General features: G+C 41.1%; 1 protein-coding gene across 1 annotated transcript in view; it reads right to left on the minus strand.

Annotated features, from left to right (window-relative positions):
• LOC137284729 (uncharacterized) overlaps positions 1 to 22,853 on the minus strand; it is a 47,265-nt gene that overhangs the window by 12,172 nt on the left and 12,240 nt on the right. The window contains exon 2 of the mRNA XM_067816649.1: positions 2,407 to 2,568. Coding sequence (XP_067672750.1) covers positions 2,407 to 2,568 — 162 coding nt within the window. The remainder of the gene's footprint in view (positions 1 to 2,406; positions 2,569 to 22,853) is intronic.

Here is a 22,853-nt window from a genome sequence, read left to right on the forward strand (position 1 = left end):
AACTATGCATGATAGGACATTTGAAAATGTTTCAGTTAAGGAACAGTGTTTATTTTGTATTCACTTTTATTTCTTTGTACGGCTTGCAAAATGCTATTTACTGTCATAAACGCAGCACGACAAAGACACAAACAGACCCAGGGGCCTACCGTTCACTCATCGAAGGCGCGGCTCATACTGCACCGAGTTATTGGGCTCGCCAGAAATCTCTGACTATATCAGTGGGTTGTTAACACAATATCAGTACACTTCGTTTTCACGCAGGATTTTCCTCCTACGTCGAGTTGACACGCCCAGCCATAACGAAAAGGCTTAATTGTAGCTGCGTTAAACTCGGCACACTAACTCACATACGATGTTGCCATTGATCAAGTGTTTCACATGCACATGGAATATAAGGCTTCAGCTTAAGGTAACCGTCACGAATGTACCCGTATTTAAAGATACAGCGTTACTGCTGTTGCTTTCTGCTGCTTCAAGATATGCTAAGTACATTTCATCAAGGAAAACTACATTGGGCCAGTAGTTTTGGGGTTTATTTATTTATTTTTTAAAGTGTTATAATTTGCACACACACCATAAACATCGCATCGCAAAAACACATTTTCCTTACTCCCACGTGCTGTTTTATGATATGATAGGACACCAATGAAGGTATCATAGCGCTAAAACTTCTATTCTCAGTTCCTCCAGGGGCTCATAGTATCAGGTGTATGAATGTGTCACCAACTTGGTACCAGTTCGACCATCAACTCCTTGTCAAAACATGAGCACATTTCATTCAGTGTCAATTGCAGTCGGAGCAGCCTTTTATCAACTAGCAGCGCAAAATGCAATTTAAATGTTAACACTACCCAACTCATAACACGCCGGCTCAGGCTAGTGTGTAGGCTGTCGCTGGTGTACCGCATTGCATTCTGTGTATCATGTCATCCACGCTTTATTAGACGCTCATTTATGTGTCTGGTCTATACTGGGTCGGTTTGTCATTTGTCACTGGCATCCTGGTACAGTGTACGGACTTCTACATTAATAGCCCAGAGAATACTCAGAGAATATTCAGTGTCGACAGTCTTACTGACTGTTGATCAGTTTACCGCAAAACGTGATACAGAAAGGTTCCGAGGCTGCAATCAATTTCAGGTAGTGATGAACTACTTAAGATGAAAGTACCATCAGCACTCACCCATGCACACACAACCATCAACAACGTGCCACATAAGGAGCACATGTAGCATTATCGTGTAGCAATATATAGAGGATATTATAGGAGTGTACATGTCATACTATGTGTACGACACGAGTGCCTAAATGTTGGTATTTCCCGAGCCAGAGTGTTGTAAACATAGAATGTTACTGACATGAACATAATATTTCGTTTATTACCGTAGTCGTCGAGTTGAGGAAAATGAACCTAAATGTACTTTCAAACACGGGTTGGCTGCCCGCCGCTTGTATAACGCAACGTCAGAGGAGAAACGTGACGTCATAGCATTGTTAATTACGTCACGTCACAACGACCAAGTGATATTTTGCCCTAGGGCATCTTATGAAAAGTAAGAACCCCGATATGTTCGTCCACGTAGGTAATAAAATGAGTAATTGCTTGATGTGTCCTGTAGGTCCATGTTCTGTTCTTCGCATTCGTAACATCTCTCAAAACTGCTTGAAGTGACATGAAAATGCAATAGGGTGTACATTTGCAAGTAAAACCTTGAATTGCAAAAAATACGCAAAACCAAACGGGAAACAGTATACTAAAACGCTGAAAACTACAGTCACCATACTTGATTCTCATTAATCTTTGGGACATATTAATGTCTACTTTTCAGTGCATTTTGCGTGACTGTGATATTCCAGGCCTTTAGTATGCTCGACATGGCGTTATTACATTTCTTTTCATCAAGTGTCTTTGTTTTACTTTCATGAATTAAATATGAATCTTTGCTCGTTGATCGCTTCAAGTGCATAACGTCCATGCATCGACTTAGTGATTTCCTGGCCAAAGAGACAAGAAGGCACACTGCTCGGAATGATTAAGACGAAATTCCACATATGTTGCAACATTACATCTAGTACGCCCCTGGTTTCTTAAGTAGAATTTCGCCAGCCTCTATGTCTGTGCCAACCTCCCTTTCCTGTATCCGTAATTACCCGTATGTCCGCGACATAGGTCTGTACCCGTCCATAATCTCATGTCCACGCCAACGTCAGTGTCCTCTACCCGAAATTACCCCTATATCAGCACCAATGTCCCTGTCCTCTACCCGCAATTACCCCTATATCAGCACCAACGTCCCTGTCCTCTACCCGCAATTACCCCTATATCAGCACCAACCTCCCTGTCATGTACCCGTCCTCACTCCCATGTCCGCACCAACCTCCCTGTTATGTACCCGTCCTTACCCCTATGTCCGTTCAGCTTGATACAATGTGTTCCTTCGAAGAAGCCATACATGCAGCGCCTCTCTATCAGATGGAAGGTCTTGCGAGTATGGTTGAACGGGTCTTCACAGTCACGATTGGACCGGTCCACAGACGTGCAGACATAGCAGTCAATGGCTAATACTGAAACAGACATAAAACACATATATAATGTGAAATCTACACTGTATTTTAATTTGATTGGGTCACAGTTTCAAAGTGTGTGAGTGAGTTTAGTTTTCCGCCACACTCAGGACTATTCCAGCTATATAGCGGCGGTCTGTAAGTAATCGAGTCTGAACCTAACAATCCAGTGATCAAAAGCATGAGCATCGATCTGCTAAGTTGGGAACCAATGACATTTGTCAACCAAGTCAGCGAGTCTGACCACCCGATCCGATCCATTTAGTCGCCTCTTACGGTGTAATACAAACAAACAAACATCAGCAGATAATGTGTGGTACTCGGAATAACAGTGACCTTGAAAACGTAGGTAGTTCAAGGACGAGCACTCTTACCATTCAAAATGAATTAATCTTGTAATATTATCACCGCCACCCACATTAGCATCAGGGTAATAACTCCCTTTTTGCTTTATCCGATTTGGTTATCATCGCCGTAGGGCTGGGTGTCTGTTCCAATACAGGTCCCTATGAAGCCTGTTTATTTTAACACGACAGGTTATATTTCAAACTAAACAAACGAGACTGTTCTTTCTGAATCTCTAGTCGTGGCACATGCTGTTTTCAACGGGCTATCACACAGCCATGGCAATCAGAGGAAACTGGGAGATGCGAGACATCCCTGACCAACCAGCATTTCAAATAAGTCAGCATGTTAGCTCAGCTTCATTATTTCCTCAGCTAATGAAAATGAGCAGTTGGACATCGGAGACAGCATCTTAACGCATACGTTCATGGCATAGGAATCAGGCTTAAATATTTAAAGGCGCATCGATCGCATCTTAAGGACATTGCTAATAATAGTGTTTTAGAGTGCCACAAGGTTCAGTTCTAATAATGCACCAAAGCAACATATCAATTTATTGAGTGATAGCTGGACATTGTTCTTAATAACAACCATCTCAAAAGTCAACATCTTCTGTGAGAGATGGTTATAGATCTATGGGGTAGTGTGGTGACATATCGATCTATATCTGTGTAAGCATTGTCCAGAATACAGTCATATCCTTTACCAGTACTGCAAACCTGGTCCTACATCTACAGGACAATACACATATGTACATAATGTTGGTAGCAACTGTTCAACTTCAGAAGCGTCGGATTCAACGTGCAAACCGAGGATTTCCCAGTCAAGAGTCAATAAAGTACAGTGAGTAAAGATTTATTGTTAGTAATGGAATAATTTGGCTACATAGAACTATATATTGATTAGATGGTAGACTTTCCTTTCATGGTTCGTACACTACCTTAAAGAAATATGACGTTTGTCAAACTGATCATTCCAACACATCTACTTAGGGTTAATAGTTTCATTAGACTGTGTCATAGAGAATACACACCGAATCTGCTAATGCATGAATCTTCCATATACGTATGTTTTTGAAGTCCTTGAGGTGTCAACCTAATTTTAATGCTGATACCATCAAACCCAAAGTTGTTGGTCGGTGGAATGTAAAATGGACGGACGTGCTTTCTAGAAACTACATTGGAAGCCTGACTGAATGTGTTTAACCAGCTACCTAGAATATTCGTTGGGTGCCTGACTAAATGTGTTTTACCAGCTACTTAGAACATTCGTTGGGTGCCTGACTGAATGTATTTTACCAGCTACTTAAAACATTCGTTGGGTGCCTGACGTAATGTGTTCAACCAGGTACCTAGAACATTCGTTGGGTTCCTGACTTAATGTATTTTACCAGCTACTTAGAACATTCGTTGGGTGCCTGACTTAATGTGTTCAACCAGCTACCTAGAACATTCGTTGGGTGCCTGATTTAATGTGTTCAACCAGCTACCTAAAAGATTCGTTGGGTGCCTGACTTAATGTATTTTACCAGCTACTTAGAACATTCGTTGGGTGCCTGACTGAATGTGTTCAACCAGCTACCTAGAAGATTCGTTGGGTGCCTGACTTAATGTATTTTACCAGCTACTTAGAACATTCGTTGGGTGCCTGACTGAATGTGTTCAACCAGCTACCTAGAACATTCGTTGGGTGCCTGACTGAATGTGTTCAAACAGCTACCTAGAACATTCGTTGGGTGCCTGACTTAATGTGTTCAACCAGCTACCTAGAACATTCGTTGGGTGCCTGACTTAATGTATTTTACCAGCTACCTAGAACATTCGTTGGGTGCCTGACCTAATGTGTTCAACCAGCTACCTAGAACATTCGTTGGGTGCCTGACTGAATGTGTTCAACCAGCTACTAGAACATTTGTTGGGTGCCTGACTGAATGTGTTCAACCAGCTACCTAGAACATTCGTTGGGTGCCTGACTGAATGTGTTCAAACAGCTACCTAGAACATTCGTTGGGTGCCTGACCTAATGTGTTCAACCAGCTACCTAGAACATTTGTTGGGTGCCTGACTTAATGTATTTTACCAGCTACCTAGAACATTCGTTGGGTGCCTGACTGAATGTATTTTACCAGCTACCTAGAACATTCGTTGGGTGCCTGACTGAATGTGTTCAACCAGCCACCTAGAACATTCGTTGGGTGCCTGACTTAATGTATTTTACCAGCTACCTAGAACATTCGCTGGGTGCCTGACTTAATGTGTTCAACCAGCTACTTAGAACATTCGTTGGGTGCCTGATTTAATGTGTTCAACCAGCTACCTAAAAGATTCGTTGGGTGCCTGACTTAATGTATTTTACCAGCTACTTAAAACATTCGTTGGGTGCCTGACGTAATGTGTTCAACCAGCTACCTAGAACATTCGTTGGGTGCCTGACTTAATGTATTTTACCAGCTACTTAGAACATTCGTTGGGTGCCTGACTGAATGTGTTCAACCAGCTACCTAGAACATTCGTTGGGTGCCTGACTTAATGTATTTTACCAGCTACTTAGAACATTCGTTGGGTGCCTGACTGAATGTGTTCAACCAGCTACCTAGAACATTTGTTGGGTGCCTGACTTAATGTGTTCAACCAGCTACCTAGAACATTCGTTGGGTGCCTGACTGAATGTGTTCAACCAGCTACCTAGAACATTTGTTGGGTGCCTGACTGAATGTGTTCAACCAGCTACCTAGAACATTCGTTGGGTGCCTGACTGAATGTGTTCAACCAGCTACTTAGAACATTCGTTGGGTGCCTGACTGAATGTGTTCAACCAGCTACCTAGAACATTCGTTGGGTGCCTGACTTAATGTATTTTACCAGCTACCTAGAACATTCGTTGGGTGCCTGACTTAATGTATTTTACCAGCTACCTAAAACATTCGTTGGGTGCCTGACTGAATGTGTTCAACCAGCCACCTAGAACATTCGTTGGGTGCCTGACCTAATGTGTTCAACCAGCTACCTAGAACATTCGTTGGGTGCCTGACCTAATGTGTTCAACCAGCTACTTAGAACATTCGTTGGGTGCCTGACTGAATGTGTTCAACCAGCTACCTAGAACATTCGTTGGGTGCCTGACTTAATGTATTTTACCAGCTACTTAGAACATTCGTTGGGTGCCTGACTGAATGTGTTCAACCAGCTACCTAGAACATTCGTTGGGTGCCTGACTTAATGTGTTCAACCAGCTACCTAGAACATTCGTTGGGTGCTTGACTTAATGTGTTCAACCAGCTACCTAGAACATTCGTTGGGTGCCTGACTTAATGTATTTTACCAGCTACCTAGAACATTCGCTGGGTACCTGACTTAATGTGTTCAACCAGCTACCTAGAACATTCGTTGGGTGCCTGATTTAATGTGTTCAACCAGCTACTTAGAACATTCGTTGGGTGCCTGACTGAATGTGTTCAACCAGCTACCTAGAACATTCGTTGGGTGCCTGACTGAATGTATTTTACCAGCTACTTAAAACATTCGTTGGGTGCCTGACTGAATGTGTTCAACCAGCTACCTAGAACATTCGTTGGGTGCCTGACTTAATGTGTTCAACCAGCTACCTAGAACATTCGTTGGGTGCCTGACCTAATGTGTTCAACCAGCTACTTAGAACATTCGTTGGGTTCCTGACCTAATGTGTTCAACCAGCTACTTAGAACATTCGTTGGGTGCCTGACTGAATGTGTTCAACCAGCTACCTAGAACATTCGTTGGGTGCCTGACTTAATGTATTTTACCAGCTACTTAGAACATTCGTTGGGTGCCTGACTGAATGTGTTCAACCAGCTACCTAGAACATTCGTTGGGTGCCTGACTTAATGTATTTTACCAGCTACTTAGAACATTCGTTGGGTGCCTGACTGAATGTGTTCAACCAGCTACCTAGAACATTCGTTGGGTGCCTGACTTAATGTGTTCAACCAGCTACCTAGAACATTCGTTGGGTGCTTGACTTAATGTGTTCAACCAGCTACCTAGAACATTCGTTGGGTGCCTGACTGAATGTATTTTACCAGCTACCTAGAACATTCGCTGGGTACCTGACTAAATGTGTTCAACCAGCTACCTAGAACATTCGTTGGGTGCCTGATTTAATGTGTTCAACCAGCTACTTAGAACATTCGTTGGGTGCCTGACTGAATGTGTTCAACCAGCTACCTAGAACATTCGTTGGGTGCCTGACTGAATGTATTTTACCAGCTACTTAAAACATTCGTTGGGTGCCTGACGTAATGTGTTCAACCAGCTACCTAGAACATTCGTTGGGTGCCTGACTTAATGTGTTCAACCAGCTACCTAGAACATTCGTTGGGTGCCTGACCTAATGTGTTCAACCAGCTACTTAGAACATTCGTTGGGTTCCTGACTTAATGTGTTCAACCAGCTACCTAGAACATTCGTTGGGTGCCTGACTTAATGCGTTCAACCAACTACCTAGAACATTCGTTGGGTGCCTGACTGAATGTGTTCAACCAGCTACTTAGAACATTCGTTGGGTGCCTGACTTAATGTGTTCAACCAGCTACCTAGAACATTTGTTGGGTGCCTGAGTAAATGTGTTCAACCAGCTACCTAGAACATTCGTTGGGTGCCTGACTTAATGTGTTCAACCAGCTACCTAGAACATTCGTTGGGTGCCTGACTGAATGTGTTCAACCAGCTACCTAGAACATTCGTTGGGTGCCTGACTGAATGTGTTCAACCAGCTACCTAGAACATTCGTTGGGTGCCTGAGTAAATGTGTTCAACCAGCTACCTAGAACATTCGTTGGGCGCCTGACTTAATGTAGCGAATGTCCTGAACATACGTTACATACATTAGCAGTTTATCGTAACCAACTAACACATTCTAAAGCAATCATTTCTTCATCCTTTCAAATTTGTCGTTCACATCATTCTGTAGGACTGCTGCTGGTGTTTAGCTTAAAATTTAATTCAAACATTCTAACAATGTTTTAACAACATCGGATAGTGCGACTGTGCGTGCGAATCTGATACCGTATGGGATGTTTAACTTCATTTGGTAATGCATGATATTTATGTCAGCCTATGAGAACTGTTCACAACTTTGAAAGAGATGCTGATGTTGTAACTTAAAGTCGTTCTTTTTTTAGTGTAATACGATACCGCAAGTATCAAATTGGCTGTATTATATTTCCTCATCGAAATGTTTTGCTGTTGATGTGATTTGTTGTTCACGTGCTGCCCTTGATTTGTACCATGATGCATTTCACGTATCATATGACATCTTCAAAGTGCTTTTTTACCATCTTCTACTTATCATATCACGAAAAAATGTTCAGTATGAATTCATCTTAAATGACAATTCAACACACCACGAAGTTTCAATTAACAAAAAAATCACTTCTTCTATTTAATTTTGATCCATGATCAATAGTTTTTAGTCAATATTTCTCTTAAGAGTACATGCATCAAACTTCTAATCAAATGACCTAGGAAAGATTTGCAAGGCCGCATTAACATAATTCAATGTTTCACGGGCACATTCTTTTCAAAAGTGACGAGAGCGGTAAGGCTCTGTTTTCTAATTTTTAATAGAAACAAGTGAAGAAGGAGGAAATCATTTTCATTTTTCTCCCAGAAATACAGCTTAGCACATGTCAAGAAGTTGCAGATTCAGTCACACTCGTTCTTAGAGACACTTATTCTTACAGTGGACAAATGGATGATCGGGACTCCGCAAAGTCAAACTTTTTTTTAATGGCAATAATTGTTGCGTGCACAAATAAAATTGACTTGCCCATGCCCGAGAAACATTTCACTTTTTTATTTAGCCAAACTGCTATGCTACAAGCGTGGTGCTTCGTTAAAGAATTATCTTTAATATAACCTACATCAATGTTGTAATTGCATTGCATTGCCTCCCTGTGAATCAGCTTTATTTAAACCATCAGTGGATTACTGTGTTTACAACTCTTCATCTTTGATGATGCTGATCGACCACAGGACGGGCTGCACGTCATTAAAACAGAGAGACAGATGGCCGCGATAAAAGAGACATCAGCGACGAGGGAGTCTCATTGTGTCTGGCATGGCCATGGGTAATTACTTCATCACAGACACTCACTCATGAAAACAGGAATGCTGGCGATTCAGTAATGTCGGCTTTGATTTTGAATGTCTTCATAATGATGTTATCATCATTACGACATCCAGAGTCTAGCTCTCATCCCAATAGTCTTACATACTTTCTGTCACAATTCTATTTGCCAGTACCTTTCAGGAACCCTTGTTCAGTATTCTCTTCTGTTCAATGAACAATCATGGATGCATCCGTAAATATTTCATCAACTCCCCTAACCATTTTTTCACAATTCAGCAATCATCGCTACACCAAAGCATCATCACTACATCCATCTATCCTCCGTTTACACACCATCACTGCATCCACCCATCATCACTAAACACACCCATCCTCTCATTCATCATCACCACACCCTCCAATCATCACTACATCAACCCATTGGTACTTCGTCAACCATCATCACCTCATGCGTCCTTCCTCACATCAACACATCATCACTACATCTGTCAATCATCACTACATCAACCCATCATCACTATAGATAAAGATCATCACATACATTTACCCATTTAACGGTCCGTCCGTCAACCCATCAGTCCCGTTCATCAACCAGATCCACTGATTCGTCCAAAGTCTAACCTAACCCGGATATAATCACCATTCTGCCTATCCATATTACTAATCCGTTCTATCGTTCTCTTATCCACTTACCCACGAACACATGTCCATCTGTTTTGCCAAGAAACCTTCTGTTTACTTGTTACTGGTTCTACAGCTTGCCAATGGTCACCAAGCTACACGCAGGACATTTTGTATGTACCATTATCTGCAGTAGTCTAATCTTGCACATTCTTTCATAATATTGTCTTCACTCTCTCAAAACGCTTATATCATCACGCTGTTATGTTAGAGTTTAATTCTGTGTTCTATTAACCGAAGAATCCATCCAATTGATTTTTAAAAATGCTTTGACTGTCGGGTAATGAGAGAACACGATATATCTCTTTCCTCTGAAATATGAGGCATTTCTAAATATGATTTAGAACTTAATTATGTTTCATGGAAATATACGGATGATATTACGTTAACCCTACCAACACGGCGAAGCTACCAGCAGAGTGCGATTAGTCCTTGGTGCATTGCCGCTCACAATACCAACACTATATCAGTTGTAACCATGGACAGTACATGATCGGGCGAGTGCACGGCGAGCGGCATAGCGGTGTTTTTCCCCGAGCATTTGCTGACGGCGCTGGAAACGACGGCAGCGTAAACAACGCAAGCGAACTCTTCCGTCCTCGGTAAATACCAAAAGTCATTCCTTATTAATCATAATCATATGTTGCCATGACCACAGACATCCAACAAACGTCCCCAAGCATAGAAATAAGTAAATGTTACAGAGGAATTATATGAAAGGAACATGGCCTTGTCCCTGGCGTGGGTTGGGTCATTAAGTTAAACAAACTCTTTGATGTTTACCTTGTGCTGCTAAGGTAAACATATTTAAAATTTCACCAACAGACTTTATCCGCTGTGCAAATACGTGTGCGTAACACTACAAACAGCGATAATACCAGAGATTTTCATCATTTCTTTGTTCAAACTTGAAATGTCTGACAGTGTAGACCCTGGTAATCATGGAACTTAACTGACAGTTCCTCTTGGACCAGTGTCGAGTCATGGGTGAGTAAAAAGAGGATTCTAAAGTTTCACATCCCCAAATGGGCAAGTGTCATATCATTTCAGAAGTAAGGAGTGCCATAGCCTAATTATATCTTCGGGGAGAAGATATATGCTGCCAAATCATCTAAACAAAGACTTAACGCGTGCTCATTAAAGATACAGTAAGGATCATTAAATTATCTAAGAGAAATATAAGGTTGTTACACGGTATCGAACTGGAACTTAGACTTGTGTCACAGCAACTGTAGAGGACGTTAAGCTTGTGCCATACTCCAGCCAAAGGTAGGACTTCGTCATATCTAGAATCGTGTCATTTCTGATAAAGGGGAAGGCAGACTTACGTCATTTCTGTTGTAAAGGAAGGTAGACGTGTGTCACATCTGTTGTAGAGGAAGGCAGACTTACGTCATTTCTGTTGTAGGAGAAGGTAGACGTGTGTCACATCTGTTGTAGAGGAAGTCAGACGTGTGTCATATCCGTTTTAGAGGAGGGTAGATTTGTGCCCTATATGTTTTAGAGGAAGATAGGCACATGTGATACCTATTTTAGGAGAAGGAAGACTTGCGTCATATCTGTTGTAGAGAAAGGCAGAGTTATGTCATACCTGTTTTAGAGGAGGGTAGATTTGTGCGATATATGTTGTAGAGGAAGGCAGGTATGTGTCATATCTGTTTTAGGAGAAGGAGGACTTCTGTAACATAAGTTATAGAGGAAGGTAGATTTGAGTCATATATGTTGTAGAGGAAGGTAGGTATGTGTGATATCTGTTTTAGGAGAAGGAAGACTTATGTAACATTTATTTTCGAGGAAGGTAGATTTGAGTCATATCTATTGCAGAGAAATGTATGTTTGTGCCATATAATCTGGAGAAAAACGTGAGTTTGAGTCATAACAGTTATATATTCCACCCGTCAAAAGTTTCGAAGTTTTAGAACGACTCACTATATGCTAGGCATTTATATGTGGTTACATCGAAGATGAATTTCAACACTAATTTAAGGGAAACATATGTCAGTCAACCTTGTGCAGAGGAACTACATCATATTGCAAAGAGGCATGTGGAAGTATTGTCGTTTGTGAACAGCTGTGTTTGGTGTAAAGTTTCTTTAAGAATTCTACAATTTTCCCTGAGTTTCAGCATTTATTGAACTCATGACAATAATCTTCACTTCACAATAAATCAGTTCATGTGTACATATGAACGATAAGGAATATTTTCCCAAATCTGGTTTAGAACAGCTGACTTAATTAAGCAGCTATATTTACACTAGCGAGTATAGTGCGTGATGAGTGCATCAAACAGCCGATAGTATAATTTGACAACATGTATCAGTATTACCAATTCATGTAGTTGACTTCAATGAGTAAAACATGGAGGGGTGGAAATGAGTTCATTAACGTGGACCATATATACAGCTGGAATGTACTGACAGCAGCCAGCTAAACGAGCACATGGTTTCATGAAACCGTGTTCTCCACACAAGCATTTCTCAGCTAAGTTTATCCCGTTGAAGATTCAACAGCCTGATAAATTACACTTTCTGCCTACCCTGAACACTAACCATATGCCAAATATTAAAGAGTATCTTATCATCTTATATGCTCGACAGTGTGTGTTTCATGAGTAAATGAAATCCACAGACCCTATTCTTTGGTATCCACACTAAAGAAACAATGATAACACGTGTTTTGCCCATTTACGCGCCATGTCTTAGACGCATTTTACCCTTCAAATGCGTTGGTCGAGGAGGATTCATAATATAGCATGTCATCTGCTACGATAATGGCCTCAGAATAACATCATGTTCTCTAGCAATGGTACGATACTGGTGCTCATGTTCAAAATGAAATAAACTAAATGAAATGAAAAACATCAGTTTTCTCTTGAGACCAGAAACATTGTCAGCACTGAGCGTTTGGGCAGTAAATGTAAGATAAGCATATTAAAAGTGTTTAGAACGGGATGGACCACACATCTCTGATGTTTTAATAGTCTTGCTATTTTGCCATAAGTTGCCTTCGTAAGGAAACATTGTTAAAACAAGCCCCTAATGTTTTCATCTGCAACGGCGTCATTTGATCATGAAAAAGTCACTTTCCCTGTTTATGCCCGATTTAGTCTGGCTTCTTCAATTAATTTGAACATTTGTTCTTATCGGTATCCTCGAGCAGTAATGGTTTCCTGGCCATTCCGACAGAGGTCGTCTCCTTCACGTTCAAAACCATTTGCATATACTCATTATAGGCAATCTTCCAATTTGGATTCTCGTCTTTTGGCGACCATTTCTCAAACTATTGATTCTGTTTGTATTTAAGTGCAATATCTCGTATTATATAGTTCCTCATGATCAGATCACTCATCAATAAATGACGGACGCCTGTAGTGCCATACCCGACACTGAAGCAAACATTACACGTTGTGTCTCCTTAGGCAAGTGACATTGTCTGTTCATCGTGCAGTGAGTGGGTTAGCGGTAAGATGAGATGGAACCGGCTATCCTTCCAACTTGGGTTGTATACTCCCCTGGACGAGAATGTAAATCTAGCGTACACTCATCAGCTGACCATATCACTTTAGTGAGTAATGAACGTTCCCGGAGTGAGTGTGTTTAGTGAAGCCTGTCCATGGTTGCTGAGATCAGTTATGTTGTATCATTCATTCATTCATTCATTCATTCATCCATTCATTCATTCTGAGAATCTCTACCATCATCTTTATTAAGGTACCCCTGCTGTTGCTATTGTTGTTTTATTTCTGAAAAGCATTATAGATGATATATTTTATCATTGTTTCCAAATCTTGTTATTTTAATCATTTATGCAGTGTTGTTAGACCGAAAGGGAGACTATGACATTTGTCTTTTGAAGAGGTTTTTGGCGGTAAAAAAAGGAACATTCTGATTCTGCCTGGCCGGCTTTTTCCACTTAGAACTGTGAAACGTTTTCAGGACTTGAAATAAGCCACATGTGTTCGCTGTACGTTCAAAGTGATTTGGTTTTGTTATGTGTGTCAATATGAAACAGGGAAACAAACAGACATTCTGCTTTCAGAGCCACAGCGACACTCTGCTACACGTTAGTAAGAAACTGTCACTGTTATGAAAAATGGACGACAACGTGTATTGAGGACTCGCAGCGGATAGGAGTCACGACAATCTGGGAACTTTCTACACATTAATGGTCCGTCCCACAGAGCGACTGTAGCAGTAAGATGATCTTAACCCGTAGCGTTACAATGCGGTAATGTGTATGTGTGCGTGCGTGCGTGCGTGCGTGCGTGCGTGCGCGCGTGTGTTTGTGTGTGCGATTTGACGGTGCATTACTTAACAGAGCACTTTTTATGAATGTCACCAGTGAATTAATACATTAGGCACCATGACAAACCGAAAGAGTCGGTACTTCAGGATGGTGTGTGTGTGTGTGTGTGTGTGTGTGTGTGTGTGCGTGCGTGCGTGTGTGCGTGTCTGTGTGTGTGTGCATGTGTGTGTGAGTGCGTGCGTGAGTGTGTGTTAGCTCGTCTGATGTCATGCCAAAAGTTTTGATGGGTGCCCCAATTAAGCATTACCCACCAGCTTACGCATAATAGTATGTATTCTAATGCTACAAAGAAAGCAAACATCCGATCAAGGACCAAACTCATAAGCTGCAGAAAGTTTAGTAGTTTTACCGAAATTACAGAGAAGGAATCAGACTAGGACCGATTGCGCATCAGAAATAAATTCTGAAACGATGTACTCTTTATAGGTATAATGCTTCATAATGTGTAGTGGTGACATTAGTTTAAAATACGTCGTTGACAATACGTTTGGGAGACTCCCAATCTGACTGATATTCTTTAAAGACTGGCATCTAAGCTTTCAAACTACAGGTTTAATAGACTATTTAGTTAATGTCGAACAGTTAAATGTTTTACAGCAATGTGTCTCCATTATCCATGTTACAAGTGAAATTTATAAACCATTCAATTCATCAGCAAGCAAATGAGGGGAGATGATTTAATGTTTATTGTGATAGTCTCACTTTTCTTCCTGTCTGAAATCAGATTACCAGACTCATCTCCGTGAACCCGTTCTCACACCCCAAGATTTGTCGATGGGAATGTATTCTGAACAGTGTTACATTCCTCTATTGCCTTTAACGTGTCAGAAAAGAGGGGCATTATTATCGCTCCCTAGAAGTTGGCACTTGGCGGTATTGAAAATCAACAACTGAACCATGAGACCTCTTTGACAAGCATAGCCTTTGAAGCGCTGTCTAGAACTAATTCCGCCCACCTATTTCTGGTGTAGCTCAACCCAACTTCACCTTGAAGGAGGAGGTGGAGGGAATCAGGGGGGGTATATTACTTTGACAAGATCATCTCTCTGCGGTTGATAACTCAAATAAAAAAACCCTGCACACATAGATATACATGTATCTAATTAAATGCCATTTTGAGAAATTCTCGTTCCCGGATCTATTTATGCTGTATGGTGGAACCGATGGTGCATGCTGTGAGCCTAGGAAGAGACAAGGGAAGCAATTTGTTTTCGCCGAGGTTACTCGGCAGATTTTCCGCTGAATCAATATGACGTAGCTGTCAAAACCTGTTTGAGACATACTTGATCAGCCAGCGCATCACGTCCATGCCAACATTACTTGCACAATAATGTCGGTACGCCTCGACATTTTCACATAAGAGCCAAACATTTTTGATAATTCATACATTGTTCGCTTCATTAGACGTGCAAGGAGGACACTTCAAACTGTGATGAATGCATTATACAGGAGGAGAGAAGAGACTCGAGCTCCACATATTTGTATGCAACTTTACCCGAATCTACACTGGGGTTAGTTCGGCAATGCATAACACCCGTCATCACAGGTTTGATGTATCGATGAGCTATGTTGTATATAACATTGAAACAGCTGCCCATAGAAATTTGATCAACACGACATACTTTGTTTTTCAAGGTTAAAGTAATTATTTCATTTTCAGGATAATTTCAAATAGCAACTGCTTCAATAACCCTACAAAAGAAAGCTGGCTATTAAGTGATTATAGATTGCATTCAATAACTTATTGATGAGTCCTCATTTCTGTCGAATTATTCAGAGAAGACACACTCCCACATTTAGAGAAAGGTCAACGGCTAATAACGTTGTTAACATCTCAGGATTCTGTGAACGCCCAATCTGTAGAGATGCCAATTGTTGCTGTCTCTTAATGAATAACATGTACACATCCTACTTCATAAAAGGAGAAGTTTAATCAACATTAGTCTCTAGTTTCACCATTCCGGCGTTCCCTGTACATTTAAATGCCTCTCCTGGACCAAAATCTGATTTGGTTTCTCTTTTACAAGGGCGAGCTTTCATCGATCTGGATCCCCGTAGTAAGTCGAAGTGGCTCAATGTATACATGTTCTGTGTGCCAGAACCCGTGTTCTGTTCTTTCAGGCGTTGTTCGGTACATACATCTTATAGATCTTCAAAGACTTAGAGACCCTCCAAGGTGCGCACGACAACAGAAACTCGACATCCGCAATAGCGGTGCTGTGTCCCGGATCATTTGGGTGACCGACATTTACTGTTAATTAATACAAGTATAATATAATAATATCAGTGAAATGAGGATTACTGACACTTTAAGCAATATGGAATGTACTTGCACAACGTATACGTGTGTGTGTGCCCTAAAGAGTGTTTGTGAGTGAGCTAACGTGAGAGAGAGTGAGAGAGAGAGACAGAGAGAGAGCGAGAAAGTGAGAGAGGGTGGGGAGGGAGTTGTGTGTGCGTGTGTGTGTGCGTTGGGGGGTAAGGTGGGGGTGGGGGGAGATACAGTGTTACCTTGCTGCTGCTGACTTGGTACACACAGTTGATGTACAAGTAGTATTCTAGAACCATTGTCTTAGATAGGTCCAGAAACAGCGTTCTTGGAAGCACAGGAGGTGTGACAATACTCGAACTACCGTTGCCGGCATCATTGTCACTGCAAGCACCCGTCACGCACCGTCGATTGCCTCATCTTCCTGAACACGACATAACCTAGTTTCCCCTAGATTCACCACAGTAATACTTTCAGAAAGACTCTGCCTGTCATGCAAGACGACAAGGACCATTTCAAAATGAAAATCGTCAAACGAACAGATACGTCGAATAGGTATCTTCACCATTTAGCAGAGAGACGGTAATCAATTTACGCTATGCTAAAGAATTACGCTGTAATGAGTCCATTCTCGGCATTCAGCACTTACTTCACCGAGGCAATTATGAAGGAATGTTAACCTTCAGTGTCACACATTCCTATGTTTGTAGGCGATTTAAGTCTGTCGTAGTGAGGATAACACACCAAGTTTTAACACGTTCGAAACAGTCTATGTCTTTCCCCTCAGAGACACAAACAGTTACTGTATATGTTATGTAGCTCGCTCTGTTAGAAATATGCACTGATAACACTTTCTCCTAGCAACACTCACGGAATGTTTAGTACGGTACTGTCATTTCAGGTCTTCGTAAGTCGTTTTTCAACTGTCTTTGACCACAGGAATACCCATTGTCCTCCTTTCCCATGTATCAAAATATCCATTATTATAATCAAAAGCAAACTGTTAAACAAGTAAAAACGAAGATATCACTATATTATTCCTATACAATAACAGTTGTCGTCTTGTAGACATGTTCTGTTGATATGTCCTGTTGGGTTGAATTAAAAAACCCCAGCTAACAAACATTAGGACAATTTCAAATTGATCCTGTGTTTACCATACAAGAAACTCAAATAAAGTAGACGTGTAACTGGATGATGATGAGCCACCATCGTAGTTTGCATTTGTTCTGAGAACCCTAATGAAGCCCCTAAGCACAACGAGTGTGAGATTCCCCTGGTGCTTCCACAGGACTTTAACTGAATACTTTATGCATCTTGCATAATGATATATTCTTTAGCTATTTTCTTAAAATTGATTATGACATGAATCAGGAAACGCGAAGGCGCCTCATTTTGAATACCAAAACAGAAAGAACGCTAACGTGTTGATGAAGCCCACGGGTGTGGTGCTCACATACCATTTATCAGAATTGGAGCGAATGCTGGATTCGAACCCACGACATTCAGTTACTATAGGGTAAGTATAAGAAACTCCGTATAGAACCGAGTCTTTTGCCACTCAACTCCTGACCTGTAACCTCATATATTGCCACAATTTCCTGACGTTACATATTATGTCCACCACCAGAATATGGCTCAGATGCATCAACAGTTGAAGTTGTTGTCCGGAAATAAGCTGTGTGGTCTGGTCTGAAGATCTTTGACCTTCTTCACATTGGTCGATATCTTTGGCCATCGTCCATCGCAGAAAGGTTCTGCCATCACATGTATGTATGGATGTATGGTCAAAATGGAGAATTGTGAATTCGTTCCAAGGTTTCAAAAACGCTCGTATTTGGTAATAGGAGGGCTTGAGTGGCATCGAGGAATTTCAAAATTGTGAATTTTTTGCTCGTTCTAGGATTGGAAAAGAGTCCTGGGTCAGTTCGTTATGGGTCATACTTCGACTCTTGAAGACAATATGTCCAACAAGCCAGCAGCTGTCTAGTAGTCATACAAAAAACTCCCTCATGCCAAAGGAAGAGAGAATATATACTTCTGGACAAAGAAGCAGCAAGGCTTGACATATGGGATGTGGCAAGGATTACAGTTCGGTATTTGATGAAATCGAGTTTTGCTCTCAGTTCAAAGCATAATACAGCAAACCCACTAACGCCTGTCTTTTGTTCGGATTCAGCATCCTTTGTTTCTCATAACTCATTCTACCAACATTGCTGAGCTCGGGCCTTGTAGCCAACCATGTGACCATACTAATCTACACAATTATGAGTAAGGGGACATTACTCCATACCAATGTTTCGTTAATATTAACTAAAGGCCCCTTCTCCGATTTTGTTCGATGTCGTTGATTATCTAGATGTGGACCATAGGTTCCCGATTTTCTTTTTCAGGAGAAAAGTGACAAGCCTTTGCATGTGTTCAAGACCGATACCGGTGCGCTCATCTGGTATCTTCCCGATGTGAAAGTCTCAGAGATTCATGATCTCATGCTCATGATATAGTCGAAATCGATTCAGCTCTTGACTTAAGGATGTGGTAAGGATTTTGTCGTGTATATGTTTACTGATCTAGGTTCCGCGCGACGGCCTTTGTTCACTTCAGTCGTATTTCAAGTTGTAAGCCTAAAATAAACCAGCATCGTGTGTTTTCGTGTTACTGTGTTACGTTGTGATAAATACCTCATCACTGTATGTACATAATATATGGTATATGTATGCATAAAGAAGATGCAATTAGATCACGCTGGGTACATCTGGAAACACAAAAACTCTATTTGGCTGTCCAGTGCCGTATATCAGCAACACTAATGCACCAGTGAACGTTAAAGTTGATATTACGCACATAAAGCCGACATCTACTGAAAGGAATGTAATTAAGATGGGAATTCATTGCCTTTGATGTTTATGGAAGTTTAAAAAAACAGATCTTTGATTAGACAGGCCTTGAATACATATGCCCTGTGAAAAAACTTCGGGAGTGGAGGAAGCAGATCCGCCTTGATGTGTCTGGTCCGGTACAGTAAACATCAGTATGAAGCGAAGTCAAACAAACTTCTTTCATTATACACCAACACGTATATTCTCCCACACAGGTTCCTTCCACACTTCACGGATGGTTGGCACGGATGGTATCTTAAACACAATTGGTCGGGATTCTGGAATTGAGTTGCCTTGCACAGCACTATTCTGTTAACACACACCTGTTTATTTTCACGTGTGGTGTGAGAACCTGAATTTGAGCTGCTACGAGGGACAGATGTCTGCAGTAAATGGTGTTCACAAGACAGCCATTAGGTTTTACCTCGAAACATAAGTTGATAAGCATTAGCATGGTTGGTTGGTTGGTCAAAGCCGCACTCAGCAGTATTCCAGCTGATACATTTTCAGATAGACGTATTCGATTCTGGACCAGACACTCAAGTCATCAACATCACGTGCATCGATCTACGATGTCATGTGACGACCAAGTGTGACCACCCGATCCCGTTAGTCGCATTTTGCGACAATTATGGGTTGTATACACTTCAGGGGTATGTATACACTGGGATATGGGTTGGTACCACACAAAGAACGTCAGTGAATACGTGTGCCTTAAGGCGAAATCTATTACATGTTTGCATATAAATGCTAAAAAGGAATTGGGATTATTTTCACTGCCAGGTGTATTCAACGTATTCCGTATTTTGCACAAGCACAAAAACATGGGATGAGAAGGGACGATCATGTACAGAATTGAAATATCTTTCGAAAAGAGACAAGCTTGAGAATGTAAGAAACTAAGAACATTTACACAGGGTCTATATGGAAAATCGTATGTGTACAAATATTGCTGATCTAATTTTGGGTAGCACCACTGAGTGCAGACCTGGACGATGCAGTAGAAAGTGCGTAGCAGAAAATGTGGTCATTGTGTACACCATGCCGAGCACGAGGAGCTCGTGACTAAGCTGTTCTTCCCATGATACGATACGACAAAGTTACTTTTGCTGTTATTTGTTCGGATTACTGACACCATTTAGAATTTGTTTTAAAATGTTCCCCAACCTGCTCATTACTGATCTTAGGAACAGGTATTTTAAGCACATAACAGAACTGCTTTAAACTATTTCATAAACACCATTTGAGTCTCTAAATCTTTAAAGTAGTATATGTGTAAATGTAACAGAAGTAATGCATTTGTGACACTCTAGTTACATGCAAATAAACAACTGTATGTCTTTGTTCAGTGCCACTGTGTGTGTAATGCAACCTGCTTAATTACGACAGCGCCGTTCCACTGAAACCGTCCAGATTAACGAGGCTCCACTATTCAGGACTGTTTGCAGAACTTAAATTCACTACAAGGACTTGTCGTACTTACGAATCATAGTATGTATTGCCCTTTAAATCCATTGAAACGTTTTGATTTAGGAGATAAACATCATGTGTTGGCCAATTTCCGGGTGTTATTGAGTATTTGAAGCACGTGAATGCATTTGGAACCGACGGCGTTAGTCAGTTGACATTGGTATCTGTCTGTTTCCTTGGCCTAATTGCACCGCGGCATCAGCCATTACTCATAACTGAAGACAGACTGGTAAAGACATGTTGGCGACCAGCTGGAGACGTCGTCATCGGATTTACTGAATAGGATGTACTTTATGTTCAAGTGACTTATAGAGCAATATGTGTTGCTAAGTTACGATCCACTCCAGCTACTGTCATTGTAAAAGTAATAAAATACAGTTTGTAAAGCTTGATCCAAAACGGCTCCATGTGTTGGGCGACACGTGCCGTCTGATCCAAACTGAAGCTTTCCATGATAATGACTGTGTTTTGCATAAAGAGCTCAGATTGATGTTTCATTGCATACATCTACAACGCCCTGTTCGGTGTCAGCTTCACAAATATATCTCGTTTCAGGAGAGATGTCGAGGGTATAGAACCTATCAAATTTGCCTAATTCTCCGTAATGTCGCATGACGGACCATCAGCTCGTCTGTCAGGCCAAATGAAGAGTGCCTGCAACGGCTCAGTTTAGTTTGTTACTTTTAGTGTCGGTATTCCTGTAACGTGTAGTGGCACTAACACGTAGGAGGAGACGCCGAGGTGACACTCACATTTACATTGGTATCGGCGTACAGAAAAGGTGAATGGCATTACGAGCAAAATGTACAGAATCTGTCTTAACTCCCAGTCGGTGTTGTACATTTGGCGATGGAATAATACAGTAGATGCTAACGTTCAGTTTGGAAGATCTGGCACGATGCCATGCTCATTTCTTCTTAACGCGAAAAATACCTTTACGCAAAACAAAATTATAAGATTTAATGGGCCATTACTTCCGGATCCCAAACTAAATAAGACATGTGTATTTGATGATATTGATTTTAACTGGAGGAGCCGAATTGTATGTAGGCGAAATTCCTGCCGTGCAGATGCTATTAACTTAAATTAATTATTTAATTGATTCTTACAAGTATCATGCTGAATGGACCTATAGTCTAATGAGTCCTTTGATAAGAACTTCAACATGTATTTACACACCATATGAAAAAAGAACATTCAAGATAACCGTGTATTTAATAAATGAGAGTGGAAACTACGTCATCTGCGGCTTGGTGTCGTTATCGTGTCCGGCTTCCCAAATTCAAATCTCACCATCTTCTTCCCAATCTCGTTTCATGTCAAACATCACGACCTGTGGGACCACATTGTATCCGGATGCTTACGAGGACGGGACAGAGTGCAGGTCAACACTGACATAAGCCAATAAACAAAACATCCCACCAAGTTTTCCTGTTTCACGACCACTCTGGAGATGAAGCGTCCTTCCCTTGATCACCACGTGTGAACTAGTGCGGCGCTACAGGAACCATCTGTGATCATTGTAAATTTAGCCATAGTTAGATCAACAGGACACGTATAACTTTGACTACGTGACTTGCGCGAAACTGAATGCCGGGACACCCCCTCTATGTCCTCATCCACACCGCGAAGTCTTCATTTATCAATTGGATCTGGTTTATCTAATGCACCTCCTGCTTCTACATCAAGAAGAAGATTGGAAGTAAGACCTTCTAATCAGCTTTCACGGCACCGGGTGTCATTGCTGTAACTTGTCAGTGTTGGTTTTTATGGACTTTTCACAAAGCCTGTGGATTCTCATAACTCCTTTCAGTTAAAACCTTGGTTTGTGAATTGAATATTTTTTATGATATACAGTGACCATGACAAATATATATCTTTACACAAAAAACTATGAATATTGTACTGTATATCCATTCCTATAGACTCGATACAGCTTTCCAAACATCATTCACCTTGAATCCCAACCTCATCGCTGACAGTGTCTATAACGAAGACATTACTCCATTGTTCGTTAATACTATTGGCAATCTACATGTCTTTCACTGACATTACTCGAAAGGTACATTTGGTTTAGGGGAATGCATTTTGGTGTCCCTATGTATTAACAAATGGCTTCAATGAAACTGGCCTTGATATTTATTACCTGGAAAATACTTCACCCTGTGGAAATATCAGTCACTGAAGGCAAATGACTCCGATCCTGTCCACACATTTCAGTTCTATGA

Source organism: Haliotis asinina, chromosome 5, assembly GCF_037392515.1.
Source record: "Haliotis asinina isolate JCU_RB_2024 chromosome 5, JCU_Hal_asi_v2, whole genome shotgun sequence".
NCBI classification, from domain to species: domain Eukaryota; kingdom Metazoa; phylum Mollusca; class Gastropoda; order Lepetellida; family Haliotidae; genus Haliotis; species Haliotis asinina.